At 48.4% G+C, this 11,402-nt stretch overlaps 1 protein-coding gene across 2 annotated transcripts; it reads left to right on the top strand.

Moving 5' to 3' along the window:
* The first annotated feature begins 451 nt into the window (after positions 1–451).
* On the top strand, positions 452–10,645 carry B3GNT9 (UDP-GlcNAc:betaGal beta-1,3-N-acetylglucosaminyltransferase 9). 2 transcript variants are annotated; one of them, XM_072346509.1, is made up of 3 exons: positions 452–578; positions 6,430–6,472; positions 7,197–10,645. In XM_072346509.1, exon 3 carries the CDS (start codon positions 7,201–7,203, stop codon positions 8,506–8,508), a length of 1,308 nt encoding a protein of 435 aa, XP_072202610.1. In that variant the 5' UTR covers positions 452–578; positions 6,430–6,472; positions 7,197–7,200; the 3' UTR covers positions 8,509–10,645. The 2 variants fall into 2 exon arrangements, with proteins under 2 accessions (XP_072202610.1, XP_072202609.1); XM_072346508.1 differs by lacking the exon at positions 452–578 and adding an exon at positions 1,258–1,690 and having other exon boundaries at positions 7,197–8,617.
* The last annotated feature ends 757 nt before the right edge of the window (positions 10,646–11,402 follow it).

Raw genomic sequence — 11,402 nt, 5'->3', positions numbered from 1 at the left:
GACTGACCTGACAGCTGCACTCATGGAAATTCCTTTAGCCATGAACTCGAGCAGAGCAGTATTTCACTCTGACACACTGAAACCTCAGACAGTACTTTAAATCCTGAGATTGGCCCTTCTTCATTTACCACAATACTGTATTCCCAGCAGCACAGCTTGTCTCTCCCAGGGATGTGATGATAGGCAAGGCTCTGCCCAGCGGCAGGCAGAAAGACGCTGCATACACAGCACCGATGACCGAACTATCGACCCAATATTGTTACACAGAGTGACACAGCTCTGAGCAAAGAACACCTGTCTGTTCCTCACCTCTGGGACTGTCACTCAGGGGAGGGATGAAAGGTAGGCAGCCTGGGGCTGCTGCTGTAGAGGAGAAAGAGGGACGTACCTTCAGCCACACAGGGATTTTTAAAAACAACCAAATAGGTCAAGGCCGTGGTTTTATGACGAGCTTGGCATTAACAAAAAGCTGGCGTACTACAGAGGTCCCACTGGGCACTCTCCAGCTTTGGGAAGACAAGTGGGTCAGTGCATCCACTGCAGAAACAGAGAAACCGAGAGACAGAAGCTGCTGATGGGTGAGTGCTGACAGCCATTCTGACTCAGCTCCGGTTAAAACCTTTTTGCATCTAAGTAATTCAAATTAAGACTTTTAAAATAACAGCCAGAAGGCGGGGATGTTAGTTTGGTGTTCAGGGAAGTTTGGTGTGGTTGGATTATTAGGAAAAAATTCTGCTCTGAAAGAGCAGTGATGCAGTGGCACAGCTGCACAGGGAGGGGGGAGTCACCATCCCAAGAGGTGTCCCAGAGCCATGGGGATGTGGCACTAAGGGATGTGGGCAGTGGGTGATACTGGTGGTAGGTGGATGGCTGGACTCAGTGATCTTAGAGGTCTCCCACCCCTAATGATTCCACAATTCCGTGATCCACCTTCAGCCTCTGCTCAGCTTTTCATCCCCTCCCATCACTTCCCTGGTAGAATAAAGGAACAAACCCCAGGCTGAGTTTCCTTTTTGGCCTGAACCCTACCTCAGTTTCTGCAGCCTTTGCAGAGGTTAATAATCATAATGGGATTAAAAAAACAAAAACAAAAACAAAAGCCAAACTGTTGGGAGGGAAGAAAAAATCCTATTAAAAAAATTAGCTATGATTCAATTTAAAAATAATAAGAAGAATAATAATCCTTTTTTTTTTTTTTTTTTTTTTTTTTTTTTTTTTTTTTTTTTTTTTTTTTTTTTTTTTTTTTTTTTTTTTTTTCTGGCTGTTTTAGCCAGAAAAAGAGTGGAACCCAGGGGACCCCAGCCTGCCTGTCCCAGCGCTCTGTGCTGCAGGACAGCTGCGCGCACGGCCGCCAGTCACGTGCTGGTGTTGGGTCTGCAGCCAGCTCCTTCCCCTGGTGCAGCTGCTCCTTCCACCCCACCAAGCACAGGCAGGCGGTGCCCATCGTGGGGGACCGCAGTGGGCTGAGCCCCCCCAGCACCACGCAGACATGAGGGGAGCATGGGGGGCTGCAGTGTGAGTGCGGCTGGGGGTGCAGGGGGAGAGCCCCGCTTGGCTCGGCCAGGATTTCCTTGGTTTTGCTGAAAGGCTGAAGAATGTCTCCCACTAACTACATCCAGATGTGCCTGCCTGGCAGCCCACTGCCGGGACAGTACTGAGGGGATGCAGGATCCGCGCTATCAAATGGGATGTAAGTAGACATTGCATGCGTTCCATCGGGGCAGAGCCACACCACCAGCAGTGCGAGTTCTCTCATTTCCTCTTTGCTGCCTTCCCCTCTGCCAGCTCTTCCCTCTGCACCGTGGCTCCTGAGACTTGTCTGCATGCAGAACCCCAAACTTGCCATTGCAGCCTCCAAACGAGCAGCCCTCACCCCGTGTGGGCTGCGCTTTGCTTTCCATAGGGCACTCTTTGTGTGTCCTTGGTTGCTGTCACAGCAGAAAGTTTGGGGCTTCCTTTAGAGAACAGCTGCCGGGTCTTCTCCATGGCCACAGCACAATGCATGGGAAAATTGCTTCTCTCCTGCGAGAGGACAGGAATCTGTCCCTGGGCTCTCATGGCTGCGCACTCTGAGTGGAACGTGGGAAACTGGAAGAGAAAGAGAAGAGCGAGGCAGGAAGTTGCTGAGCACAGCTTGCAGGAATGTTTGGATGCTTGTGTCGTCCTGTCAGCCTGTTAGTGGAGCTGCCTCTCATAGTCATATCCAGGTGTGACGGGACAGCCACACCAACACCATGTAACTGCCCTCTCCTGACACCAGGCCAGGCCAGGCCAGGCTACAGGAGGCTGTCATACAACAGGAGGAGCCAGCTGGGAGCCGATGGAGCCCCACATTGCAGCATTAAGGCAACCTGGGAGAGAAATAGGGGCTCCTGCCCCATAGCAGTGGGGCTGCTCACGGGCAGAGCCTTTGGCACTGGGTGGCCCCATGCTGCCTTCACTTGGCTCCAGCTCCCAACCTCTGGGAAAGCTCTGCTGAGACATCCAGCTAATTAAATCCTACAGCCTGCTCTCACTTTGTTTAGGGAGTTCAGAATGCCTCTTTTTTTCTGGTTAGGCAGCATAGTGACTGTTTTTCTTACTTGTTTTTGTAGGGCTTTGTGCTTAGCAATGTGCCAAAGGGCGTCTGTTTCTTTCAGCCTGCCCCATCTTATGGGCAAGAGGCTCAGATCCCCCAGCACCGCTGTTAATTCTAGAGCTGCAAATGGGACCTCTTCACAGATATCCTGTAGTGCATGCATGCACACACACACACATGCACAACACACACACAACACACACACATGCACAACACACACACCACGCACACACAACACACACACACACACACACAACACACACACAGCATCCGCTGTGATTACTTTTTTTCCTTTTTTCTCTTTTTTTTTTTTTTTTTCTTTTTTGCACCAAACCAAATCAAGGAAACAAGAACAAAAAAGAAGTCATGCCAGAACTAGAGCTTGTTACATGACAGCTGAACAGCAAAGAAAGAGAGCTTCTTCTCCTGGTCAAACACACAGAACTGTTATTTTCCCTTTTAAAGGCTGTAAAACCAGCCCAAATCACTAAACGTGTGGTTTTGTGCACGCTTTCATGCACTGGGTGCTGATGTTTTCCTGCAGCACCCAACAGAGCCAGATACCCATGGGATGCAAAATGCAGTCATGCATGAGACTTGCAGTGAGACCAATCTGCTGTGTTTCAAAGCAACAGGAAGGAGCCTGGGATGCTCCCAGCATCCCCATGGGCTGCCAGAGGCCAGCGTGGCTGTGAGCAGGAGGGGAAGGACTGCAGGAAAGGCAGCATCACCTGGGAGCAGCGCTGTGAATGGGAGCTCTGTTCCTCTGCCCAGCGTGGAGTGAGAGCCTCCTGCTCCCAGAGCTGGGCCAAGGGGAGGGCAGTGCGGGGGGAGGGGCTGAAAGAATAGAAAATCTAATAACGTGCTGTGTCAAATGAGCTGCTGGTGAAGGCAGCCCGGAAACTGGAGAAATGTCAAGCACTGGGGAGCAGATTTCTTTTAGGGGTCCCAGAGGACTTCAGCACTTGCAAGAGATGATGTACACAGGACGTGGTCACAAGGACACGTGGTTTACCAGCACAAGAGCTGACCGGTGTGACTTTGGCAGATGAGGCAGAATTGAGGAACCAAGAAGCTCTGCCTCTTCCCACAGGTTCTGTTGCGAGGTTCTCCGGGGGCTGAGATTCCACATCGGAACAGCAGCACTGGGCTGAGAGCAGTGCCACCATAGGCGAGGGGTGAGTGGTGTTGTGTGGCTTTAACACGGGCAGATGTGGAACAGGAATGGTTCCACTGCCACATCAGGCAGAGCTGACAGAGGAGATGGAGCAGAAGAGCACAGAGGGTCTTACAGCTCTCCTCCTGCTGGAGGCCCACATCAGTCCCGGCTGTGGGTTTGCTCACGATGGACATCATGCAGTTGCTGTCAGGTTCCTTGAACTGAATTGCTGCTGTGTGAGGATGTTCTCTGGTCTTCAGTTACACATAACAAAACCTGCTGGTAAAGAGCTGGGACCAGGACAATGCCTGCTGCAGATGGGAGCCCAGCACTGGGTGCTGTTCCCATCAAACAGGTTCAAGCAACACAAAACAAAAACAAACAGCTTCAAGTGCTGCCTCAAAACACCCCCAGATTTTCCAGGTTCCTCTGAGGACTGCAGAAACTCAGACAGCCCACAATGCTTGTACAGGGAAGCAGGTAGGACATCTCCACCAGCAGCCCAGCCTCTCTCTTGCACAACCCAGACCTGCCAGCAGAAAGGAAGAAGACCTGGGTGGAAACACTTTCTGGGCAGGGTGCTCTGGGGTTGACCACCTTTGTGCTTTAGTGTTCTGGACCCTCCTTCTCCACGTAGCACATCTGCAGTTTGCTTTGATATCACAGCTGCTTTTCTCGAGGCTGAGCAGGCTGAGTCACTGCTCTCCCAGCACAAAGCAGTGTTCCAGAATCACCACACCACTGGGCCTGAGATCCAGGAACAGTATCCAAAGGCTTTTCCTCACATGTGAGCAGAAGTGCCAAGTAACGGAGATGTGGCAGCTGCTGCAAGAGAAGAACATTTCCAGGATGAGCCCAAGGCTTCACATCATTCATGCAAAAATGAAGGGCGAGCAGGTTTTATTTTTTTAAATCTTTTTTTTTTTTCTTTTTTTTTTTCTTTTTTTTTTTTTTCTCTTGCAGCCTCCCTTGGCTACCTGTCAGAATCTTTCAAATATACAAAAAGCAGGAGCTGGTTCCTCCATCTCTCCCCACTGCCCCACCAGCTGCACACCCCCAGCCCTACTGACCTGAATCCCCACATCTCCAGCCCCACCCCTGCCAGGACCCTCCTGGTCTGCCCTCTGCTCACCCAGGCTGCAGCATCAGGACACTCTCTATTGTTTGGTATCACACATCTCCTGCTCAGTTTGAAAGCCCTGTAATTGTTATTATTGTTTATTTTTGCTCCCAGTGCCAAGGAGGATGAATAACCCTTTTGGCTCTGGGACATGACAGTCTCTGCCACAGACATCAGCTGCTCTGAATTTAGAGACCGGACAGAGCTGACACCTGTGTAATGACTGAGGGCATTTCTCTCAAAAGAAGGAAATAAATAACTATCACTGACCGGGAAACCCACCTAACTCAATCAAGGGATTGCTTTGACGGCTGGTGGCTCTTCTTGAAGACTGTATGTCTATGTTCAGCATCGAACTGCTTCAGTTCAGCACAAAAATTGCTATTTCCGATTCTTTTCTTTCAATAAATGAAAACACAGAAGAAAATCTGGGCTATCAGCCCAGGCTTAAAACAATTCAGGGTTTTTATTGGCTTCTTTTTTGGGCCCCTTTTGCCAGATTCAGAGATGCTGGCAGGATAAATCTGTAAGTCATGGAAATCATGAGTCCAATTATTTCATTCCAAACTGTAGCTGATAAAATTAAACACGGGAAAGAGCCAGGGCTTTTATCCAGCTCCCTAATTGCCATCTGGAGCCTGACAGCTGAAATAAGATCAAACTTTTGTATAGAAAGAGAGAAAAAATTGCTGTCAAGGTAAGGAAAGAGGTGAGTGGAGAAACCCAACTGGTCAGGATCCATCCTGCCTGGAGCTGCGCATCTCCTGCTCAGTCTGGAGTGCCGTGATGGCACACCCTGCTGAGCACAATTCATGCTAGTTTGGGAGAGCTGGGAGAAAATGATTTTAAATCTACATGGGACACAAAGAGCCTTAGTGGAGCATAAGCAAGCCACTTCTGAAAGTAACGCTGGGAGAAGAGCGGGAGCAATGCAGAGTTCAGTGAGTACATCAGAGCTGCACTTGGGGAAAAGGTAACTGGTGCCATAGGATGACAAACTGCTCTTCACTTCAAGAGTAACCTGAAAATGGGGTTAAGCAGCAATGAAAAAATGCTCAAATGAAGAGGTCCAAGAAACCTGCATCTAACAGCTAATGGAAGTAGCCAAGAAATCAACTTGCCTTTTTTACATTGACTAGATCCCTGGGAGTAGTGCTGTGCCACTGGTTTCATGCTTCATAATTATAGGCTTGTCTATCTCATTTTGAGCTTCAAAAAGGTTATCTTATGGCCAACCCAAAACTCACAGCTAGCAAACCATCAGCATGTGACACAACCCATGACAGGGAGAAAGGACTTGCTGAAAAAGGATGTCACTGAGCTAAAGGGGATCCTGACTGAGGCCAGAATCTGGCCAAGAAGAGGTGCTCCCGCAAACACGCAGCCAGCTGAACTTCAGCTGGTTCAAAGATGATAACAAAAAACTGTAATACCTTCAAAGGTATCTTTTGCTAACACAGCACAGGCAAGATAAGTAAGTCACATATGTGTGAGGCTACCAAGAGCTCTTTCCCTGGGACAGAATTGCCTCCTGCTTTCTGCCTTCTTCTAACTCCCTTTTTTTCCTTGCAGCTGAAGGATTGATTGAATGAGACAGAAGATCTCTGGGAAGAGTGTAAGTGGGGAATCAAATCTTGTATAGCACGGGGCAGCTTCACCTCTCATGTGCAAACGAAGCATTCCTAATGCCAGTGTCTGCTGAGGTGCTTTGCACTGGGATTTATTTGCAGGCTTCTCACTTACCGGTTAGGAGCAAGTTGGCAGAGGCAACATGGCCCTTCCACCCTTAGTAACAGAAGATATTCAGAATAGTTTAATATTTTATAAAGATTACTGGCAGTAAAAAGGCCTCATGTGCATTCAAGAGCGTGCCTAGTGCATTTATTCTGAAGGCACAAGTTGTAGCTGGTTCAGGAGAGCTCACTTTGCATTCAGGGAGGAACTCCAGCAATGGCCCAACCAGACACGCCACCACAGAACATCTGCCCATCAGTCAAGGGACCACAGCAGAAGAAATTAAAGACTTCATGGTGTTGTCCATTATTCTCCACCTTCCTCCCTAAGTAGAGAAGTCTCTGAAATGGTATAAAGCACTCAGCAGAGAGGGAGGGGGGAGGAAGGGCTGGTTTTGTGCTGTATTTCAGGGTGTTGGATGACTTCTCAGTGTCTGAACACCTACCCAAGTCACAGAGCCACAGCACCAAGACCTGTGTTAGGTTTGTAACCGGTGAGTCTTTCAGCGAGTTCCTTAATGTGTCCTGGCGTTTGCATAAGTAAAATTAACTTGCAGGCTGTTTTTCTAAGTCCTCATTGCTGATGTGCCACACATTTCTTTACAGATGGATGAGTGTGCCAGACAGCTCAGCCACAGCTTTTAGCAGCCCCAGGAAGACCGCAGGGACAATGAGAGTTCATCTCAAGGGGGATGCGATCTGTACCCTTTTTCTGGTGGTAGCACTTTGCTCTGTGCTCTACACCCAGTTCGAGTACTTAGCCCCCAAAGGGGACAAGGAGCTGACGCAGAAGAAGCCTTCAGTAACACAGAGAACACTCTCTGACCCCAGAGCACCTGGGAGACCCACACTGACTGAGGCAACGGTACCCAGACCCCGAGTAATTCCTATCACTAGACAAACAGAAGTGTCTAACGGCAGGGTCCAAACTGCAACTCCAGCCCCGTCAACTGATTCTGCCTTCAATTTCAAGCATTACCTCCTCAACAAGGACAACAGGAACTTCAACCTCCTCATTAACCAGCCCAAGAAATGCAGGAGAATACCTGGAGGTCCCTTTCTGCTCATTGCCATCAAATCAGTAGTTGAAGACTTTGACAGACGGGAGATTGTCCGGAAAACCTGGGGCAGGGAAGGTTTGGTGAATGGGGAGCAGATTCAGAGAGTGTTCCTCCTGGGGACACCAAAGAATACGACATCATTGGCAACGTGGGAGACCCTGATGAACCAGGAGAGTCAGGCATACCGAGACATTTTACTCTGGGATTTCATGGACACTTTCTTCAACCTGACTCTGAAGGAGATCCACTTTCTGAACTGGGCTGCTGAATTCTGCCACAATGTGAAATTCATTTTTAAAGGCGATGCTGATGTTTTTGTCAACATCGAGAACATTGTTGACTTCCTCGAGAGACATGACCCCACCGAGGACCTCTTTGTTGGAGACATCATCTACAATGCCCGTCCCATCCGCATCCGGAAGAGTAAATACTATATCCCAGAGACCATGTATGGCCTCAGCATCTACCCAGCCTACGCAGGAGGAGGAGGTTTCTTGCTGTCCAGCTCCACTATGAGGAAGCTGTCCAAGGCTTGTGGAGAGGTAGAACTCTTCCCCATCGATGATGTTTTTTTGGGCATGTGCTTACAGAGAATCAGCCTCAAACCCATTTTGCATGAAGGATTCAAGACCTTTGGTATTGTCAAGCCTTCTGCAGCCCCACACCTACAGACATTTGACCCCTGTTTTTACAAGGACCTGATGGTAGTTCACAGTCTGAGAGTTGCTGAGATCTGGCTCATGTGGAACCTGCTCCATAGCCCAAGGCTTTCCTGTACTCAGAAGAGGCAAGTGAAGAAGCCTTTCCAGTGGAAAAGGAAAGCACAAATTGCAATGCAGGTGTCACCCCTCAGTTAACACAGGCAGATGGGCAGCAGAAATATGGCAAACCAGCTGAGAAAGGGAATGTAGAAGATTTGCAACCAAATGAAGAGATTTTAGGAGTATCAGCACAGCCCATTTGCAAGACAAGAAAACCATGGCAGGAATTTGCCAGAACTCCACATTTGCTCACACATACCATGTAGATTCTTCTCCATTAATGTGTTACAATTGTAACAATATGTTTAATTTATTATTATTTATTAGGATTACAGTAGTGCTTAGCAGGTCAGTGTGCACAGATATCACGTAACACAATCTGTGGAGATTTTTCAACATTGTTAGGTATGTGCAAAATGGAAGGAGGATTAGGGAAAGAGGTGAAGCCAAGGAGCACAGTGATCATTGCCAGCTTGTTACCTTGATTAGGGCTGGAATTACTCGGACTCGATGGGAAACAAAAAAACTGCAATGTTAACTAGAGTTAAGGAAATCAGCTGTCCTCAGCAGGTGCTCAGATGAAATCACCACTGCCTAATTGGCTTTTCTATAAGCCCCAGAAAAGAACAGCTATTGAGTTGGAGTCCCCTATGATGCAGACGGCATGGACTAGAAGAAAGCTTGGGGTGACAAGGCCAGTTGAGCAGAAGGCAGGTGGGCAAATGACTGGGAAGGGATAGATTTATGAAGCATTCTTCATAGCAACATGAGTACTAATTCATGCTCAGGACTCTGAGGACCATCTTTTGGCACTTTAGGGAGATCAAACTCTCTACACTGTGCTGACTGGCACTCCGTGAAAACCCAAAGCTTTCCAGCAGCACCCAACCTCTCTCTCACTGTCTAATGCAGATCTTCAGAAGGCTTGCAGCTGGAGGGTGAAATCACACAGAGCTGCTGTTTGAATAACTTCTGAGAGCTTCTTCAAACCAAAGGAAATCTTGTCAATGGACTGGGCTGGTCTCTCTGGACCTCAGTGCTCTCCCTGGCATACTGTCAACTGCAAAGAGCAGCTGAGACTTTCAGCATTGATATGGGTGTCATGTGAAGGGACAAAGCAGCCTTCAGACAAAAGGGCTTCAGAATAAAAGCCTTTCTAAATTTGGGGGGAGAAAACCCCCACCAGTATCCTTTCTGTTGGTAAAGGACTATCCATGTTTCAGTTAATCTATAACTTCATAAGTATGTTAAATATCAGACAAGAACACTAGTCTTTCAAAGAACAGTCAATAGTTCAAAGCAATTTGTTTTTCTAGTACCAGGCTATCATAAAAGAACATGCCTTTCTTGGATATCAAACAGTATATTCCTCAGAACCGAGGTTAAAAATCTGGGTTCCCCTCTGAAGCCGTATTTGCTAATCCTTTCCTAATTTCCTTCTCCCTCAACAACCCCAACCCCATCCCTCCAAGAACTCCAGGTGCCATTCCCCACCAAGGAGAGCACAGCCACGCAGCCCCAGAGCCCATCAGTCATGCAGCCCCAGGAAGCAGCTTTCTTTTCATCAGAGCCAGCAGTGCAGATACAGTCAGACCTGGGCACATCCTTCCTCTCATCCAGCTGTAAGCTGACTTCGCCCTTGGATCAGCTGGGCACACTATGAAGGAAAACATATTGATCATGCCCATCGATATTTGCAGTGTCTTACATGTTACCTTCATCTTCAGAGTTCCAGCCTTACAATGATGTATTTCCAGGGAAGGGTTGTCTATGTAGGTATCAAAGGGCCATATGCAGAATTAGGGTATTTTTTTTCAGGAGGAGGTCCTGAAAAACAGAACTCTCGCATGAGCTGCATAAGAAGCAACATGCGGGAATAAGCCAGAGCTTCACTGGTGGGTGAATGCCAGCTGTACCCATCTGCTACCATGTGCGATATGTATGGAATTACAAGTTTGTAGAGAAACGTGTTACCTGTGGTTAGTTTACAGCCTGGGCAATTCCTTATAGCATGATTAAAGGACCAGCATGCAGGCATGCCTCCAGTTGTCAGAGTGAGTCTATTGAGTGCATATGCACACGCACACAACCAACACCATGTGTCTTTTTCATGAAGACAGCAACGTGAAAATGCAGTATTCATTGTTTTGGACAACTTGGTAAGTCCTTTTTTATGTTGGATTTCATTTAATGGTAACAGTAGAAAAATAAACACAGCTCACCTCGTGACTACAAAGCAGCCAGTGAGGTTCATCAGTCCTTATTAAGACCTTCCTTTTGTGCTCGGAGATGCATTAATGTTGGTTTCCTCCCTCTGTAATGCCTTCAGATCTACAGCATGCCCACAGTACAGCACCGACGAGCATATTTTGTCCCAGATTTATTGATGACCTGGATGAGGGCATTAAGTTTGCAGATGCCACCAAGTTGGCTGGAAGTGTGGATCTGCCTGTGCGTAGCGAGGCCCTACAGAGGGATCTGGACAGGCTGGAGAGCTGGGCTGGAGCCAATGGGATGAGGTTCAACAAGACCAAATGCCGGTCCTGCACTTTGGCTACAACAAGTAGTGGCTGGAGGAATGTGTGGAGGAAATGGACCTGGGGGTACTGATTGATGCTCAGCTGAACATGAGCCGACAGTGTGCCCAGGCGGCCAAGAAGGCCAACGGCATCCTGGCTTACATCAGAAACAGTGATGCCAGCAGGAACACGGGGCTGACTGTCCCCTGTACTCAGCTCTGGTGAGCCCGCACCTCGAGTTCTGTGTCCAGTTTTGGGCCCCTCACTGCAAGAAAGACATGGAGGTCCTGGAGTGTGTTCAAATGAGGGCAACAAAGCTGGTGAGGGGTCTGGAGCACAGGGCTTATGAGGAGCGGCTGAAGGAGCTGGGAATGTTCAGCCTGGAGAAGAGGAGGCTCAGGGGAGACTTTATTGCTCTCCATAACTACCTGAAGGGAGGTTGTAGTGAGCTGGGGGTCAGCCTCTTCTCTG

Source organism: Excalfactoria chinensis, chromosome 11 (assembly GCF_039878825.1).
Source record: "Excalfactoria chinensis isolate bCotChi1 chromosome 11, bCotChi1.hap2, whole genome shotgun sequence".
NCBI classification, from domain to species: Eukaryota; Metazoa; Chordata; class Aves; order Galliformes; family Phasianidae; genus Excalfactoria; species Excalfactoria chinensis.
This window is presented reverse-complemented; position numbering and strand designations above follow the sequence as displayed.

Coding starts and splice junctions, on each gene's coding strand:
- B3GNT9 (XM_072346509.1), top strand. CDS start 7,201: ATGAGTGTGCCAGACAGCTCAGCCACAGCTTTTAGCAGCCCCAGGAAG.